Source organism: Odocoileus virginianus, chromosome 20, assembly GCF_023699985.2.
Source record: "Odocoileus virginianus isolate 20LAN1187 ecotype Illinois chromosome 20, Ovbor_1.2, whole genome shotgun sequence".
NCBI lineage: Eukaryota > Metazoa > Chordata > Mammalia > Artiodactyla > Cervidae > Odocoileus > Odocoileus virginianus.
Window position 1 is genome coordinate 43,543,449 of NC_069693.1, and position 17,465 is coordinate 43,560,913.

The 17,465-nt window shown below is 50.2% G+C and overlaps 1 protein-coding gene across 3 annotated transcripts in view; it reads left to right on the top strand.

Moving 5' to 3' along the window:
- The window catches only part of LOC110129341 (ATP-binding cassette sub-family C member 12), an 86,307-nt gene that overhangs the window by 58,120 nt on the left and 10,722 nt on the right, over positions 1–17,465 (top strand). For all 3 annotated transcript variants that reach the window (XR_011482245.1, XM_070451348.1, XM_020880702.2), the window contains exons 15-23: positions 2,228–2,362; positions 2,472–2,547; positions 2,631–2,726; positions 5,664–5,753; positions 6,447–6,550; positions 8,447–8,644; positions 9,273–9,499; positions 12,252–12,389; positions 15,957–16,143. Coding sequence is in view for 2 of the 3 variants with exons in the window: in XM_070451348.1 (XP_070307449.1) it covers positions 2,228–2,362; positions 2,472–2,547; positions 2,631–2,726; positions 5,664–5,753; positions 6,447–6,550; positions 8,447–8,644; positions 9,273–9,499; positions 12,252–12,389; positions 15,957–16,143 (1,251 nt within the window). In the remaining variant the exon portion in view is untranslated. The remainder of the gene's footprint in view (positions 1–2,227; positions 2,363–2,471; positions 2,548–2,630; positions 2,727–5,663; positions 5,754–6,446; positions 6,551–8,446; positions 8,645–9,272; positions 9,500–12,251; positions 12,390–15,956; positions 16,144–17,465) is intronic.

Consider the following 17,465-nt stretch of genomic DNA (forward strand, 5'->3'; position numbering starts at 1 on the left):
ACCAGGTTTTCAAGGACTAGGAAAACCAGGCCTTCCTATACCTGTGGTTTTGCCCCAACCTCTGCCTCTCTTTACTGAGGGTTAGAGGTCTCAGAAGAAGTGCCAAGCATCTGAATTTAGTGTATGGGGTTTACCCAAGTGGTGTCCATCATCTCCAGGAAGCATCTTAGCTGGGTGGGTGAGATAAGAGCTCCTTGTTCCTTGGCTAGGCAGGGGCGGGGTGTGGAGAAGGCTGGGTTTCTTCTGGGCCCCCGTGAGGTGACTCAGAACGGGCTCTCGCCCAGCCCGGGAGCTAAATGTGGTGACCACAGCTCTGCCCCGTGAGGCTCCAGTCCCTGGAGACCACAGGAAGTGGGAAGGGCTGTCCTCGGGGAGGGCCCAACGGATGTGGGTCAGAGCCGTCTTTGCGTGACCTTGGCCCTGCCCCAGTCTCTGAACCTTGCTCACCAGCAGAGTGACCTCAGACTAGATCCCAGGAGGCTCAGTCTCCTCAGAGACTATTTTTCACCAAGGTCATTTCATCTTACTTTTTGCGTGTTGAAAATACAGGCGGCCACTAGATGGCGCTGGAGTCTCAATCCGGTCATCCATTATGGCAAGGAGGCGCTCAGAGGCGGACCTGAAGCCCCTGGGCTTTTCCAGAACATTTCTCCAGCTACTTTCACTCGGGGGTCCACACGCAATCTGGATGCTTTCGGGTGCTCAGACTGGACGATTGCTCTTCTGTCACTTGAGGAAACAAATGAAATGAGGCCAGCGGCCGACCACTGACATCCAACCCAGGGCCAGAGTTTGTGTTTGCAGAGCAAAGCTGCACAGATCACCCTCTGTCATGCTGGAGAGAACTGGGAGATCACTGGCCAGAGGGGCTTCACCAGGAGCCTCAGGGGCTGGGGTGTGTGCTCCCACATCTGTGCCTTAGTTTCCCCATCTGGGAAATGGGCTGATAATCATGCTGCCTGCTTTCTTGATTGGATTGTGGGGGACAGAGAGGGGATGAGATCAGGCTTTGAAAGTTAGAAGATGCTGTGCAAAGATGAGAAGAGACTTTCTATCAGAAAGTGTCTCCACTGGATATTAAGACCCAGCTGTTCCTCCTTGTGTTGTCTAGGAAAGTGGACGTGGAACCAGGCAGTTAGTCCAAAGAAGCCAGAAAGGCTGGACCTGCCCAAGGCCAAGAAAACCTGTTGTCATTTGGCTTCTTTCCCACAAACCCCAACAGACACAGAGTGACCAAATGTAGCTACTTCTTTCAGGGTTTCAAGCAAAAGCATCAAGGTAGATTTGACCTGTGTGAACCCCAAAGTACAAGGGAAGACCTCTCACCTGAATTGCAAAGTCCTGTTCAGGCTGAACTGTCTTAGATCTCATAGCATCTTGTCCACCTCAAGGAGGGTCTCCCTGCCCCTAGATGGGCTGATCCTATCGGGAGAGCTCAGTCTCATTCCAAAATGAAAGGAAACTCCGCTTAGCAGCTCTTTGATCTCAGATGTGCTATAGAAATGAACTCAAATTAGAAAAACAGAAGTGCTTTGGACAAAATGTAGGATGCTATCATTAAAGGTACAGATAAGGCTGGTGTAAACTCCTCAAGCCAGGTAATGTGGCCTGGAGGCCAGGGACTGTGCCATGGGCTGTATCTCCTGGGCTGGAGAAGGATGGTGAGGTGGGTTTGTAACATTACAACAGAGGGGAGCCATTGCTGAGGTCATACTTCCCTTCTCCACCAAATCATGGCTTCAGTGACCCTGTTAATTTCATATTCCAAGTTCCCGTGATCAGATTTCTTAGCAAGGAGGCTCATATAGGGAGTAATAGCAGAGGAAGATTCAACGTGCATCACAGTGACAACCAGAGGCCCCCTTTGCTCTCACAAGACACATAGGCACTAAGTCAGTGTTTCTCGGCTGGGGACCACTGTACCTCACCGTGGGCATCGGGCAGTGTCTGGAAACACTTTTACTTGCCACAACCTGGGAGTGGAGGTGCTCCGAACATCTAGTGGATAGAAGCCAGAGAGGCTGCTAAATATCCTGCAGTGCCAAGGTCAGTCCCCACCTCACCCCCAGCTAAGAATTATCTGGCCCTCAATATCAGTGTTGCCAATATCGGGACCCCCCCTGGATCACATGAGCCCAGGATGCTACTGGACGGGAGTCCAGCGCTGTGCTCTTCCTCTCTCTTCCAAGACAGAAGCTCACTGTAGATTGCTTGAATATCCCTGCAGTTCTTAGAGTCTTGTGATGAAGTCATCTTGTTGGAAGATGGGGAGATTTGTGAAAAGGGAACCCACAAGGAGTTAATGGAGGAGAGGGGACGCTATGCAAAACTGATTCACAATCTCCGTGGGTTGCAATTCAAGGTAAGTCTCTCCCTACTTGAGTGCAAGAGACTGGGTGCCTTCCCTCATGATTTCTGGCCTGGAGAAGTTCTGTCGTTTCGTTTTCAGAGGGATTTCACTTTGTCTCTAGGATCCTGAGCACATGTACGATGCAGCAGCGGTGGAAGCCTTTAAGGAGAGCCCTGCTGAGAGAAATGAAGATGCTGGTACAATCAGAGTCCCCATCACACCTCTCCTGTCACTCATGGCTCACGAGTGGACACAGATGTTTCTTTATTTCTCACCCTAGTTTTGGCTCCAGGCGATGAGAGACGTGAAGGAAAAGAATCTGAAAAACGTGAAGGAAAAGAATCTGAAACAGAATCAGAATTTGTAGACATAAAAGGTATTTACTGTTCATTCCCTCAGTTTCATACTCTTAAGAATTTGTTGGGCATCTACCATGTGGGATAGAGAAGTATAGGCATGCTGTCCTTTGTGGGCAGCTGGAATTGTATGGTTTACTGCAGTGTGAGCCTTGGGGTTCAGCTCCCTGAATTTGAATTCTGGCTCAACCACGTATTAGTTTTAGAACTTGGAAGCAAGATACTTGGCCATGCGGAACCTTAGTTTCTTAATCTATAAAACGGAAGAAATAAGAGTACCAACTTCATAGGTTCTTGCAATGATTACAAGAGAAACTCTACATAGAATGACTAGCACAGTGCCTGACATATAGTTATTATTGTTATTAGTTGTTGTTACTGTTATTTGGAAAGATCAAAACAATGCAAAGAGATTATGTGCATAATCAAAACAATGCACACACAGGAGATGAGATGTTTCTTAGTCTTTATGCTGAGTGTTGAGAAAGAATTGTATAGCAGAGAAGAAATCGATGTGGAATAAGGGTATTCATTCTTCCCACAAATAAGGACTCAGCATTCTACTATTTGCCAGTCACTAAGCTAGACTGCCCCTGTCTTCAGGATCTTTTGGTCTGGTGGGGGCCATAGGTAAAAGGATAATCATGGGCAGCTGTGATAAGAGTAATAGGGAGCTGAAGTGGGAGTAAGAAATCAGGAAGGGCGTCACAGAAGAAGTGACCTTTGAACTGGCCCTTTAAGCATATGTAGGAGTTTGCCCAGGACACCATGGTGAAAAGGTGGGGAAAGCAGGGGGGATTTGAGGTCGAGAGTAACAGGTGATTCGAAGAAAGCAGAGAGAAGAGATGTGGGAGATAAACCTGGCAAGGACCAGGCTGGTCAAACTCCTTCTCCTTCTTAGTCTCTGTTGCCTTTCATCCCTTCATCCATTCAACATTTGTTGAGCACCTGCTCTGTGCCCTGCCCTCGATGGGCACTGAGAAGACAGGAATTAAAATGCACCTTCCTAAAAATGGCCACAGTAAGGTCCCTCAATAATGTGTGGCTGAAAAAAAAAACCTTAATATATTTCATCACATTTAAGATGCCATCTATTTTAAGAGCAGCGTCATTTTATGTACCACTAAGAAAAGTCTCTGCCAATTAAATGATATGGCATGCTACCGAATGGGGCACATCCTGATTTCAGAGATGTTAAAATGTGGGAAAAAATGTGAGTCTTCACATCGATGGAAGTTGGCACCATTAATGGTGCTTGTGACAAACGCATGCCCATTTGGACAATATATTTTTATCGCTCTGGAGGCGGCCAAGGCTGAAGTGGGGCCCTTGTAGTCTCTTCCATGCTTTCCTAGGAAAGCTCCAGGCTACTAAGGATTTGGGGTCTTGTGGGCAGAGTAAACCCTGCTGCTCTTCTCCTCCTCACCCCACCCCCTTCTCTGGAGAGGAAAGGGAAGGTGTGAAGCTAAAAGCTGAGAGCTGTAGGAATGGAAGGGTTGAAGGTGGCACAGCCCGCAAAGGTGCGCAGGGTCAGCAGCAGAGCTGACTAGGTTGCGACTGCAAGGGGGTCCAACAGCTCCTTTAACGCCCCGGAGCTCACTGGGCTCCGCTGACCCGTCAAGGCAACCCCCGCATGCTGCAGCCCCAGAGACACGATGATGAGCAGAAGTCAGGCTGAACATTTTAAAGAAGCTCGAGCGAGCGTTCCCAGGCAGAGGGGATAATGGCAGCTCTGTTCAGAGGCACCTTTGAGATGCGAGCTCTCCTTGCCGGGGCAGGGTACCAAGAGCCCTGCTCTGGGGGACCCCCTAGTCAGGCTCCGATCATCTCTGTTTACAAGAGCCAGGTATAAGCATAGCGTGCTGCTTCCGAGCCGGCATTCTCCTCCCTCTCATGCTGGAGAGGGGAGAGACGCGATTCACTCCTGGCTGCTGGGAGCTCATCCCTGCACCTCTGGACGTTGCTCCAGTAGGAGCTTCGTGGTCCTTTGCCCTTACACCTTGGAAAATGGAAAGGATGTGGGGGAGCCACGTGGCGGGATCCAGGGACCCACCTGGGAGGATGCCCTGGTTTCTGCTCATGGTGTGATCTCCGTGGTGGAGGCATTCTTGTTGGCCCTGTAGTAGATAGCGTGGGTACCCTCAGCACTTCTGCACCACCCAGCCCAACTCCCAGCTGGCATTTCACACCTGCAGCCCTTTGCCCGGAGCTCTCTGGGAGCTGCCAGCCACAGGTCAAGCCTGAAGTGTGGGGGGAATTAACCCCCAGGGGGGAGCCCTCACCCGATGCCAATGGGAGTTGGTATAGAAACATCCCAGGTCTCACTGATCATGCGAAAAACCTCTGCAGTGTAGTTGGGCCCCAGTCTGAGAGTTCTCTGTGCTGAGGTAAGCTACTATTGCCCATGGAAGTGGGTGGGGAGGGGGAGCGGGGAGCAAGGAATGCTGCCTTGCTGAGACACTTTTTCTTTTTTTTTTTTGCTGAGACACATTTTACTGCTGACTTCCTTGCCCTGTGCCCTTTAGCTCCGGAGTAAACTGCGTGTGTTCACATCATCTTCTTAGGGTCTGCTTCTGTAGAGCTAGACAAAGACAACCCTTGTCTCCCCAGAGCTGAGCAGGCCAGTTCAAGTTGAGTCGCTCAGTCGTGTTCGACTCTTTGCGACCTCATGGACTGCAGCATGCTGAGCACATAGTAGTTGCTTAGTAAATATGTCTCAAAAGACTGAAAGCCACCTGCCTCACTAGGCTGTCATGAGGACCAAGCAATAAAACGAGCAAAAGTGTGTTGGGAATTTTAAAGCACAGGGCTAGTGGAAGGAAGGATGACAACTGGCCTTAGTGGTGGGGGTGGAGAGGTGGGCGGGAGGGGGCCGCCCTTAGGGGTGAGGGTGGAGAGGTGGGCGGGAGGGGGCCGCCCCACTGGGGGTTTTGCAGGACTTGTGTTTGTCCCCACAGTTCCTCCGCACCAGCTCATCCAGACTGAGTCCCCCCGGGAAGGAACTGTGACCTGGAAAACGTACCACACGTACATCAAGGCTTCTGGAGGTTTGGTAGAAAACAACGGGTTTCTTGATTTAACTTGCATTAAAAATTCTTTCTTAAACTGTTGGGTTCATGTTTTATGACTTCTTTAACAATTGCTCTCTTTATGCTAGGGTCGTTTATCAGTGCTTTTATTTTTTTCCCCCTTATAATCCAAAGTCTGATAAAGCCGCCTTTTAAATGGAATCATCCTTTATCTCCATTAAAGCTGCCAGACACTAGTTACTGAAACTGAATGAGCAGCCACGTGACCTGGCTGTGGTGCTTGTGTGACCTTGCACTCTGATCTCGGAGTGCAGCGCCATCTGCTCGTTGCCTGCCTTCAGGGCTAGAGTCTATAGCAAAAGATAGCCTACAGTTCCATTGCTTGTCACTCTCCAGCAAGACCGGGTTTTTTAAAATTTGTTTGTTTTAAAAACATTGAGTCACTTCTATTACAGTGAACAGTGGTGGTTTTTGTTTTTAAATATGTTGACATTTGGATCCATTTTCCAACCAGGTGGAATAGATGTCCCCACTGGGGTTTCTGGGACCTAATGCTCATAGTTGTCATGTTAGCCTAGAAAGTGCTTCCCAGGGTGGAGGACCTTTCCCTATAGGCTTCGATTTCCCCCACCAGCGGTGGACCCCGAGGAAGAGGAGCCCACCGCTGCTGCGCGGCCTCTGTGACCCCTGGCCCGCTCTCCTCCCCTGCAGGGTACTTGCTCTCTCTCTTCGTGGTGTCCCTCTTCTTCTTGATGATCGGCAGCTCTGCCTTCAGCAACTGGTGGCTGGGTGTCTGGTTAGACAAGGGCTCACAGGTGAGTTCCCCTTTGGCTCTGGCAAGTGTTGAGTCAGTTGCTGACAGAGTCTGAACACAATGAGGCTCCCACAGCCCCGGCCACAAGACCGAGGTCAGCAGCTTACGCCTATGCAACTTGACTCCAGCAATCCCCTTTGATCTTTCAAGACAGGCAGGGTGTCTGAATTTGTATGTGCCACTTTCGAATTTTAAAGGATTGGCTAAAAAGCTTATGCCGGGCAAATGCAGCCTGTCTGGAGTCATGCACAGGCAGGATAGGGTCAGGTTTTCGCAGCCTCTGTTGTAAGGGACCTCCAAGGAGAGTCTGGGAGGGACTGGGGAAGCCTAACACAGATTTCCATCTTCTTGCCTCTGAAGAGAAACTGACATCTCCTCATGGACACTGTCTGATGTCAGTGGGGTTCCACTTGGCTTGGCTCCCCAAAGTCCCTCTAAAGGAAGAGGACATGCTAAAGTCAGCCTGGATCTGCTGCAGGACCCCTGCGGGCCTCTCCCTGACTCCCAAACTTGCAACCAGGCCAGGCCCCTCTTGAGGACTGATAAGTCTACTCTCCCTCAGGCCTGATGGAAACTCTCCCAGCCTTCGGCCCATGCTTTCAGAGCTTTCCTGGAGCCCCCCAGGAAATGCTGTGAGGTTGCCTCCCCCATCCTCCAAGATTACATTTTGGTATAGTTCTGTTGCTATGACAACCAACATGAGGAGGCCTTGGGAAGACACGGGCAGAGGAGAGGATGGGATTGCCCTCCTGGAGTTCAGCACAGCTCCCCGAGACCTGTCTCAGGGGGGTGGCCTGCACTTTGCAGAAAGAGAGGCACCTCTGGAACATTCCCCCAGATCCTTGCTTGCTCCTGAAGAGCCCTTTCCTTGGAGAGCCCAGGGTGTTAGTCGGAGTGAAGCCTCCCCAGTAGGCCGGTGCTGTGCTAACTGGGCAGCAGCCGTGACGGCCTACCCACGTGTTGGCCCCACCTCCAGACACCGTGGACACAGCCCACAGCCCAGTGAAGCCTCCTCTTCAAGCTGGTCCTTTGGTCGATTAGCTCCCCAGGGATTCTCTTGCTTTTATGGATGTGCATCCATCAGCCACCACCTCTGGTTTACATTTCCTCTAGGGCTGTAATCAGCAAAATGGCATTCAGAAGGAAGATACTTGTTTGCTCCCCAAAGGCAGTCTTGACTTTTTAGCACACAGCTCAGAGAAGAATGAAACTGCCAATTTCTCAGGAGGAGGAGATGGCCTCTCCCCAGAAATGGAGGCAAAAACATGTTCTTCTGGGGCAGGATGGAGCCAAGTGGGGTCACTTTGGATCCTCCCAGAGTCTCTGGTTCATCAGACTCCCTCCTACCCCCTGGAGATTCCAGGGCAGTGAACCAGTGCCCTCCTAGGCGCGTCCCCAGAAAAGGAAAGAAAGAGGGCTCTGGGGCTGACCCCTCCTACAGAGATGCTCCTGAATCTCCCCAAAGGCCCAGTGGCTTCTGCCTTCGGGTCCCTGATTCCCCGACCTGTCTGGGCTGCCTGAGGGTTGCACAGCCAGCCTGTGGAATCCATATGTTGTTGCTTCTGTGACTTCCTGGCCCAGCATCACCTCTGGTCCCCTGAGGCACTGTTGGTTTCCAAGACAACTGCCCTGTACAGGTCTGGTCTGTCTGTTATGCTTTTTGCACTGACTGTGCTGAGCCTCACCAGCCAGGGGCCCTTGGCATCCCAGAGACTCAGCAGGAGGACCCACGCAAAGTTCAAGAGCCCCACAGGGAACCGACTTGACTTTACCACCTGATTCATTCTTAACGTTTATGCACCTCCATTTAGTTTCTTCTCCCTGGGAACATTTTCTGGAAAATTCCCATCCTTTTGACAGTTGATCAGTTCTTGGTGCTTCTTGTTTTCCTCCCAAGATGATGTGTGGGCCTCACAGCAACATGAGCACGTGCGAGGTGGGCACGGTGCTGGCAGACTCCGGGCCGAGGGTGTACCAGTGGGCGTACTCAGGGAGCATGGTGTCCATACTGGTGTTTGGCATCACCAAAGGCTTCATGTTCACCAAGACCACGCTGATGGCCTCCTCCTCCCTGCATGACCGAGTGTTTGACAAGGTACAGTCCCCCTGCCCCTCGCCCTGGGGGGCTACATGCATATCCCAGTCAGTGGGGTTTACACCGATCCCCTGCGATGCGCCAGATGCTGTGCTGGGCTCTGGGGCGGATACAGTTGCTCACCAAGCTTACTGTTGAGTCTCCCATATCTATCAACCACAAAGGCAAACTCTGGGGAGCTGCAGACATGGCACGGGCCCGACAGGGCTGGGAGTGAAGGTGAGGGTGGTCAGGAAGTTCTTCCTGAGGACACTGCCATGGAATCGGTGAGCGCAGGCCCAGAGAGCATCTCCTGAGTACATGTGATCCCCTCCTCATTCCTCAGCGGCCGGGGAGGTCCCTGGCTGGAGCACCAGGGGTGACCCGCATCGAGACAGTGGAACTTGACTTTTTATTGCCCTGGGGCACAAAACCCCTCCATCCTTCATGGAGGCTGAATCCCTCCCCCATCACGCTCCTCACGGTGGCCACAGCCTCACGTTCCCAGGATGGCCTGGTACACGGTGTCGGGCCCCAGAGGAAAACTCAGGCCTGGTTAGCAATCCCAGGCAGCGGGCAGGCCTCCCAGGGTGTCGGGGGGTGCCACCAAACGTACACCCCGACCCTGACTCTCTGTGGTCACCCGCAGATCCTGGAGAGCCCCATGAGCTTCTTTGACAGGACGCCCACTGGCAGGCTGATGAACCGCTTCTCCAAGGATATGGACGAGCTGGATGTGAGGCTGCCGTTTCACGCCGAGAACTTTCTGCAGCAGTTTTTTATGGTGCTGTTTATTCTCGTGATATTGGCCGCTGTGTTTCCTGCTGTCCTTTTAGTCCTGGCCGTCCTGGCTTTAGGCTTCTTCATCCTCTTACGGTAGGTCGATGCGCTCTTTAAAGCGGAGCACACAAATCCTGGGCAGGGACCGGGTGGTATCTGGTGGTGCTGAGTCCTCGCTGTCTTCTCTGAATGCCGGAGCATGTTGACTTGGGTGCTGTGCTAAGTGCTCGGCGTACATCAGGCATTTGAGCCTCAGAGCCATGCTGGGAGGCGGATAGGATTGGGAGATTAAGTCACTGGTCCCAGGTCAGGAAAGCAGCAGCAGTGGTTGCTCTCTGACTGATGTTATGTTCTTAACCATGGGGCGCTGCGGTTTCTGCTGCTAGAGGAGAGGAGACCAGAACTCAGTCTCTCTGAGCTTTGAGAAGTAGCCCCACCTGACCAGTGATGTGGTCAGCTGTTTGGCACTGGAGGGGGTCCCTGTGCACACCTTCTCACCTACCCTGGGGAAAAGCCGGAGGGTAGCATCTGTCCCAGCCTTCCAGGAAACCCAGCTCCGCCCTGTCCTGGATGAGCTGGAGTTCTCAGCCAGCAGCTGGTGGTATTGTGTGAGGGCTAAGGATTGGAGATCAGATGAAATTTGCACCAGAGTCCCAACTCTGCTGCACAGCTAGCTGGAGGACCTTGGAGAAGTCAAAGGAATGCTGTAAGCCTCAGTCTCCTCACCTCTAAAATGGTAATCATCAGAACATGCACCTGCCCTCTTCCGAAGGGGTTCTCGAAACGATCAGATGAGACTAGGCTGCCTAAATATTATACAAACTTTGAGTTTCAATAAAACTCAACAAAATTGCCTTGGACTGGACACACAGCATCTTGAAGAGGGTCCCCCAGATTGCAAAGATTAGCCCACAAATCCTGGACCCACATCCACCTGTAAACAGGGACACCACACTCAGAGATGAGCTTGCAAAATATTGCTTTGGCCACAGTGTGGAGGGTGGACGAAGCTTCAGAAAGATCAGAGAAGGACTATAGTATTGGAGACTCTTGCAGGGCAGAGTCTGACTGAGAGATGAGACATAGGCAGCAGCAGTCTGGGAAGAACACAGGTGGATCCTGAAGCCATTTCCGAGATAGTCCGCTGAGGTTAGAGGATGGGAGAGGCCAAGGGTGCATCCAAGATGGGGAGCAATGTGAAGACAGATATGAGTGACACAGTTGAGGAGACGAAGTTGAGGGTGATCAAAATTACAGATTTGGTTTTGGATAGTTTAAGGCTGTGGATCAAGTCCACGGATGAGCCAGCCAACAGTGGGAAATGTGAGTGCAGGGACGCATGGGTGGAGAGGCAGACTCGGCCTCCTTGGCTGCAGCTGGCATCACCATGGGAACTAGCACATGCGCCCTGGGTGTTGGGGGAGCTGGACTCTGACTTCAGTCTCCCACTGCCCCCTCGGTGACTCTGAGAGAGGACACATGGGCCTCCGTGTCTGGCCTCAAGGGTTATTGTGGTGATCTAATAAAAATGATGTCTGCAGGTCTTTTTCTAAATATAACCTGTCCTAGATGCATGCCTGCTCAGTCGCTCAGGGTCTGACTCTGTGACCCCATGGACTGTAGCCTGCCAGGTTCCTCAGTCCGTGGGATTTTCCAGGCAAGAATACTGGTGTGGATTGCCATTTCCTCCTCCAGGGGATCTTCCCAATCCAGGGATCAAACCCACGTCTCCCACATTTACATTGGCAGGCAGGTTCTTTACCACTGAGCCACCGGAGAATCCCCCGAGTCGTGGGTGCCGCGTCTTATTAAGAAAAGTGATTCCTTGGGCTAGTGTTAGTTTTTCAAAATCCACGTGTTTGTCACGTGTTTGTCTGACCATCATTCCTGTCTGTTCTCCTCTCTGTTCTGTCTGTTTTTGATTTACTTTGCAAAAGGTTTTTCTCTGCACTGCATTCTTGTATGCTGTAAGACAGGCCAGATCAGGCTGATCCAGACTGAATTATTGGATGTTTCTAACAAACTCACTTGAACTCTGGACAAATGAGGCTCCCCTTCCTCTGCCCTGGGTCAGATTCACTGTCATGGATCAACTGCCACTGTGCGTGCTGAGGGCAGTGGTCTCGCACTCATGGGGGCCCAGGGGGAGTTACATACTGTGAAGAGTCTGGTTTTAAAGTCAGCTCCTGAGGAGATGATGTTCGTATATTGCTCAAAATTACCTTTGAAACTGCCTTTAGAAGACTGCACACTGGCAGTTGATACGCCAGATTCAGATTTTCCTCCAGAACTGGAAGAGATCCCTTTTGTGTGTAGTAACTCAGGTGTGTCTGACTCTTTGCAACCCTTTGGACTGTAGCTAGCCAGGCTCCTCACTCCATGGGATTTCCCAGGCAAGAACACTGGGGTGGGGTGCCATGCCCTTCTCCAGGGGATCTTCCCAACCCTGAGTCTCCTGCATTGCAGGCGGATTCTTTACCCACTGAGCCATGGGGGAAGCCCTTTTTATTTGGTTGGGCACCCCAAAGTGGTTGGCTTGTATTTAGGAGCTGCACTGTGTGAAATTCTCTAGTCTTTGAAAAGACTAGAGTCACAGCGCGTGCAGTGAGACCCTGATGCCACAGGAAGCCTTCAGAACTGGGAACGCAGGGTGTGGCTTAAATTTCTGAGACCCTCCCTCCCTGACACACGGGGACGGCTGCTCCGGAGGAGCATGGCAGGCCAGCCCCTCCTCCCTCGTTTGGCGGCACTGGCCGTCTTAAATTTGTCTTGAGCGCCCAGCTGGGTTTGTGTGAGCCAAGGGGAGCCCTGGGAAACCCTATCTGGGGCTCTCTTGGTTTCTCTGCAGCGTCTTCCACAGAGGAATCCAGGAACTCAAGAAGGTGGAGAACATCAGCCGGTCCCCCTGGTTCTCCCACATCACCTCGTCCATGCAGGGCCTGGGAACCATCCACGCCTATAACAAGAGCGAAGACTGCATTAACAAGTGAGTCCTGGGCGGGGGCTGCCCCCCCCCCGGCTTCTGCTGCCGCTGGCCCTTCTCTGAGGAGGGAAGCCTGAGGGATGAGGACTGACTGGATGGAGAGCCGGTCGAATGGAGGGGAAGCCCCTCACGCACTAAGCCTTTTCCCCCAGTGTCCGAGGCCCCCAAAGACTCGAGTTCATCCAATGACAACCTTACCATGGCGCTTTACGTGTTTTATTTTTCCTCTCTAGAAGTAGAATGTTTTCAGCTCAGGAAAATAGGAGAAGACAACAACGACAAAAATCTCCCATAGGCCTGCAACCCAAATCCTATTAGTATTCTTCTGTATTTCCTTCCAATCTTTTCTGTTTTTCTATTTCTGAGGTATTTATAGTCATTTTTGTTGTGTTTTATTTTTAAATAGCATTTTTCCCCGTGTTATTACATATTCCTGGTAAAGCTCATTCTTAAAGACCACATTACATCTCATTCGGTAGATGGACCAGTTTTCTTCTTTGTAAGATGCAGGGACTAGGTTAATAAATTTCTCTGGAATCTTCCATCTCCAATCTTCTAAAACACCATATAATCACATGTTATCATTGTGTATCGGTCACAGTAAGCCCACTGTGGTAACAAACAGCTCCAAATTTTAGGGGCTAACCCAATACGTGTTTATTCTTAAGTCATATGTGAACAAGGGTCCATGGGGCAGAGGTTGGCGATTCTGCTCCATACTCAGACACACAGTCTCTCTGCATCTCACAGCTCCTCTGGTCTAATTGGAAGGTAAGAGCAGAGATGTGACTGGAGGACCCCAATGAAGGTGCTCATCACTTATGTACTTTCACTGGCAGGATTTCAGTCACATGGGTGCGGCTAACTGCAAAGGAGGCTGGGAAATGTAGTCCAGCTGTAAAATGGAACTTGGTGAATCTATAGTGTCGCTGCCACACAGATGTTCTTATTCCACCCCCATCCTTTCCTTTCTTAAAAGCTTAATGTGCACTTCAAAAGTTGCATCTCTTTCTCCCTGCCACCCACAATCTCAGACACTCCAGCCTGTCTTTACTTCAGTCAGCAGCTAGCCTTGTTACTGGTTTGACCTGAACATCATCTGTCAAGGGCCCTGCAACGCCCCTTCCAGTGTCTTGGTCATGGGCCATCCATCAACTCTCAACAAACTGAGCAGATTCAAGCCTTGTCTTCCAGCAGATTGTCCTCCAAGGTTTCCAGAACGATCCTGTAGGCGAGCTGAGCCCCCAGAGTACTGATGGGCTCTGCCGTCTTCATCCATTCTTTCCAGTCATGGACTTTCCAGAGGGCTTGGGCTTCTGACTTGTGTTGCTTTTGCAACCAGACAAAAACACTGCACCACTAAAAAAATGGTTGGAGGTCAAATTCCAATTTGACCCCAGCCAGTGGTTCTGTTTGTGCACAGCCTAGCCAAGCACACAGACAGGACCACAGATGACTGCTGAGTCATTCAAGGCTATCAGTTGAATCTGTAGGCTTTACAGTGACATGGTGAAAACATCATGGTGTTTGGAAGAATATTTTAACTGAGGAAAGTAAGTGAGAGTGCAAACAGAGAGGGCTAGCCTGGGTGGTCAGAGGTGTTTCAGGCCAGAATCCTTGGAGGAGGTTTAGAACAGGATGGAGCAGCCGTGCCCGAGGACGTCATGACTGTGCCAGTGGAGGAATCTCAACTCTTAGGGTTTAAGCGTCGAATGGTTTTCAATTTTACCAATAATTTCTTTTGCCAGTTATTCTGAAGAAGCCCCTTTCCCAGGAGGTCCAGGAAACCTTTAGTGGCAATTGTGACTGATGTCCCTTTTGGTCTGTTTGGCTCAGTTCAGTTAAAATTACAATCTTAAATGTACACAAGTCATAGCACACACACCCCCGCCCCCCAGGCATCTGCTCAGAGAATTGGAGCAGTCTTGCTGTGTTGCCATATGTCTTGGACAAGGGGGCAGGGTAGCTGTTAGGAAGCACCTGGTCTGTTGTGTTAAACACCCCCTCCCTTTTCTCTGAGCCTGGTTATCTGAGGCTGGTGCAAGGAGGTGGAGTGGGGGAGTAGGAGAAGGACACGCCCTCCTCAGGGGACCACTGTGTCTATATCTGTGGCTCATTTCTGCTGACCCAGCTCCTCATGCAGATGTGGCGTGGCAGGGGAGAACCCCCACCGGGACACGGGTCCCCGGCCAGTCTACTGGGCACTGCCCATGGGTTCTGCTTTGTTCTTCCGTGAATTCCGCCTGGCAGCCTCACTGCTTTCCTTTGATGCGGGGCCTCTCGCTTCATGCCAATCAGTGTGGCACTAGGATTGCAGCCCCACATGCCATCCTCCCCCTGCACCCCAACTCTAGGTACTGAAGGAATGGGCAGGACCATCTTCCATATATCTGGGGAATGAGCAACTCTGGGCGGTGAGCATCCCCTGGCGGTGTCATTGCTCTGTCGCTCTGCCCTGTGTTCCCTCTCCTCTTTGGCTCAGGGGATGCGCAGCAGGGGTGCAAGATGTCAGCTTACTCTTTTTCCCTCCAGCTTTATAAGCAATTGCCTTGAATCTTCTTTCCCTGAACTGGGGAGGAGAACCAATCCAGCACCCTCTCTTCCTTTCCCTACCATCACAAACACTGAGATCTTATCCACCTCCCACCCTTTATAGATCAAAGGGGTCAACAGTCATTTCCTCTGGGCCTTTGTGGGACGGCTGCCCTGAAGACAGCGGTCCTTTGAAGGTTGAAAAGGAGGTTCTCAGCTATGGGTTCCAGCTGCCAGTTCTGGGAAAGACAGAAGGAGCCCACTCAGCATCAAGCTCTATTGCCACCTGGGATTTCTCAAAATACGTGCAAATCAAAGATGCTCATGGTGGCAGATTTTAGAGTCTGGATCTATGCTGGAGCCTGCCGGCAAATGAACCGGTCACGGGCGCAATCACCGAAATACCTGAGAAATAAAGACTCGGAAAGATGGGGTTGAGAGGGACGGAGTCAGCTCTCGACTGAAACCGACAACTTTATTGAGGAGTAACATGCTTATATATGCTAACAGGACTTGCTAAATTTAGATCAAGGACATGTATACGTGCAGAATCGCAGGCATTAGTCTTCGCTCAGGAATTTTATCTCAACTCTTTAAGACTATCAGAGCAAGGGACTGGCGTCTTAGTATGATTACAATCAGTTAAAAGATTATCATGATTACAATCAATTAAAGATTATCTAAAGATTACCTAGACATAAACCATACACAGGAGCCTGACAATCTCGTCAGGAAAATGGGTAAAAGGTTGCTACAGCAATTTCCTTGAGGGAGGTGAGAAAGGTCAACCTGCACTTTAATAAATCAGGGGTGGCGGGACAGAGAGGGACCTCTTGATCTCTCTCAGGGCCAAGAAGGAGCCTGAGCAGTCAGGCTGGCTCCCCGCAGATCTATGCTCATCTTTGTAAGAGATTCCTATGTACTAATGTGTTGGCCTTCAATTAAAAATTCCTCCTGCCCTATTTCTCTGGTAGCCGTAACCCTAAGTCTATGGAAGCACAACCCAACCTCCTATTTTGTCTCATCTCTTAATTTTAGGTTCAAGATGCTAAATGATGAAAACTGCAGCCATCTCCTGTATTTTAACTGTGCTCTCAGGTGGTTTGCTCTAAGAACGGATGTCCTCATGAACATCGTCACCTTCATTGTGGCCTTGTTGGTGACCCTGAGTTTCTCCTCCATCAGCGCTTCATCCAAAGGCTTGTCATTGTCTTACATCATCCAGGTAACACCTAGTGGAAGGCTGGGCTTGGCCTGGAGGCTCTGGCATAGAGTGTATCAGGGAGGGTGGACATAACAGAAAACCTAACTCGAATGGGTTTAAACAATAAAGAAGGCTCGGTTAAAAGGTCTGGCAGCTGTATGCTTCAGGCACAGGTGGATCATGGCCCCTGGCTTTATCCTCCTGTAATGACTTCCTTCATGGTTGTACAATGGTGGCTGGCAGCCTCCAGGGGCTCTAGCAGGAAGAAAGCAGGAGGAAAGCCTTTCCTGCTCCAGCCACTGAACAAAAGCCCTTGCTTTACTCTTACCAGATTAATTTAGGCATCCCAGAACTATTGTTAATTCATGAACTGATGGGATTGAGATGATTGGTTTAGGCCAAAGGAAGGAGCCGCACTCCATCCTGCCCCAAGTACACAATGGGGAGAGGGAGAATACTGGAGAGGCAGCCACGATGTCCACGACAAAGAATTACTGACTTCTCTTTTGAGTTGCTTTGGGGTTTTTCTTTGGAAAAATAACAACAATATGGAAATAGTAGTAATAGGGAATAATAATGATAATAGGGAAACACATGCTATTTTAGGCACTGTTATAAATTCTTTACATAAATTAACTCATTTATCTCCACAATAACCCATGAGGTAGGCATGCCATAATCTCCATTTTACAGGTGAGGAGATTGAGGCCCAGAAAGACTTGCCAGGATCACACGCCTGCATGTGTGAGAGCCGGGATTTGAACCCAGGCCATCTGGGTCTGATACCCATCTGAGTCTGCATGGAGTAGACACAGGCAAGTATCTGCTTCTTGACACATGCTTCACGTTTCTCTCTTTGGAAGCTGTTCCGATGCAGTCCTTATCCCCAGTGCTCTGACATTCTAGGACGACCAGTCTGAGTGGTGGTCTCTTTCCATTGATTCTGTTCAAGGCTGGGAAGAGAATACAGTCAAGTCTCTCTTCAAGTGGAAAAATTTCTCGTTTTCCTCCCATACTCTTTTTCCTCCTGTTGATAATGTCTTTGTCTCCTTTGCCTTTGTTTTCTCTTCCTGTGACTCATATTGCTTGAATATTGGATTTCTTGCATCAGTGCTCTATGCTTCCTTTCTTTCATCTCAAAGTCTCCCTGTTCTTGTCTATTTATTTTTATTCTAGGAATTTTCCTTTGCTCTGTCATTCAGCCATTCTTTGCATACTTAATTTTCACGTACTCTTTCTTAGCCTCTGAGTTTTTAAAAGAATCATCTTTAAACATGTATTTTATATCTCTCTGAGGATATTAATCAGAGAAAACTCTAAATTCTGCCTTTCTTAAACTCTCC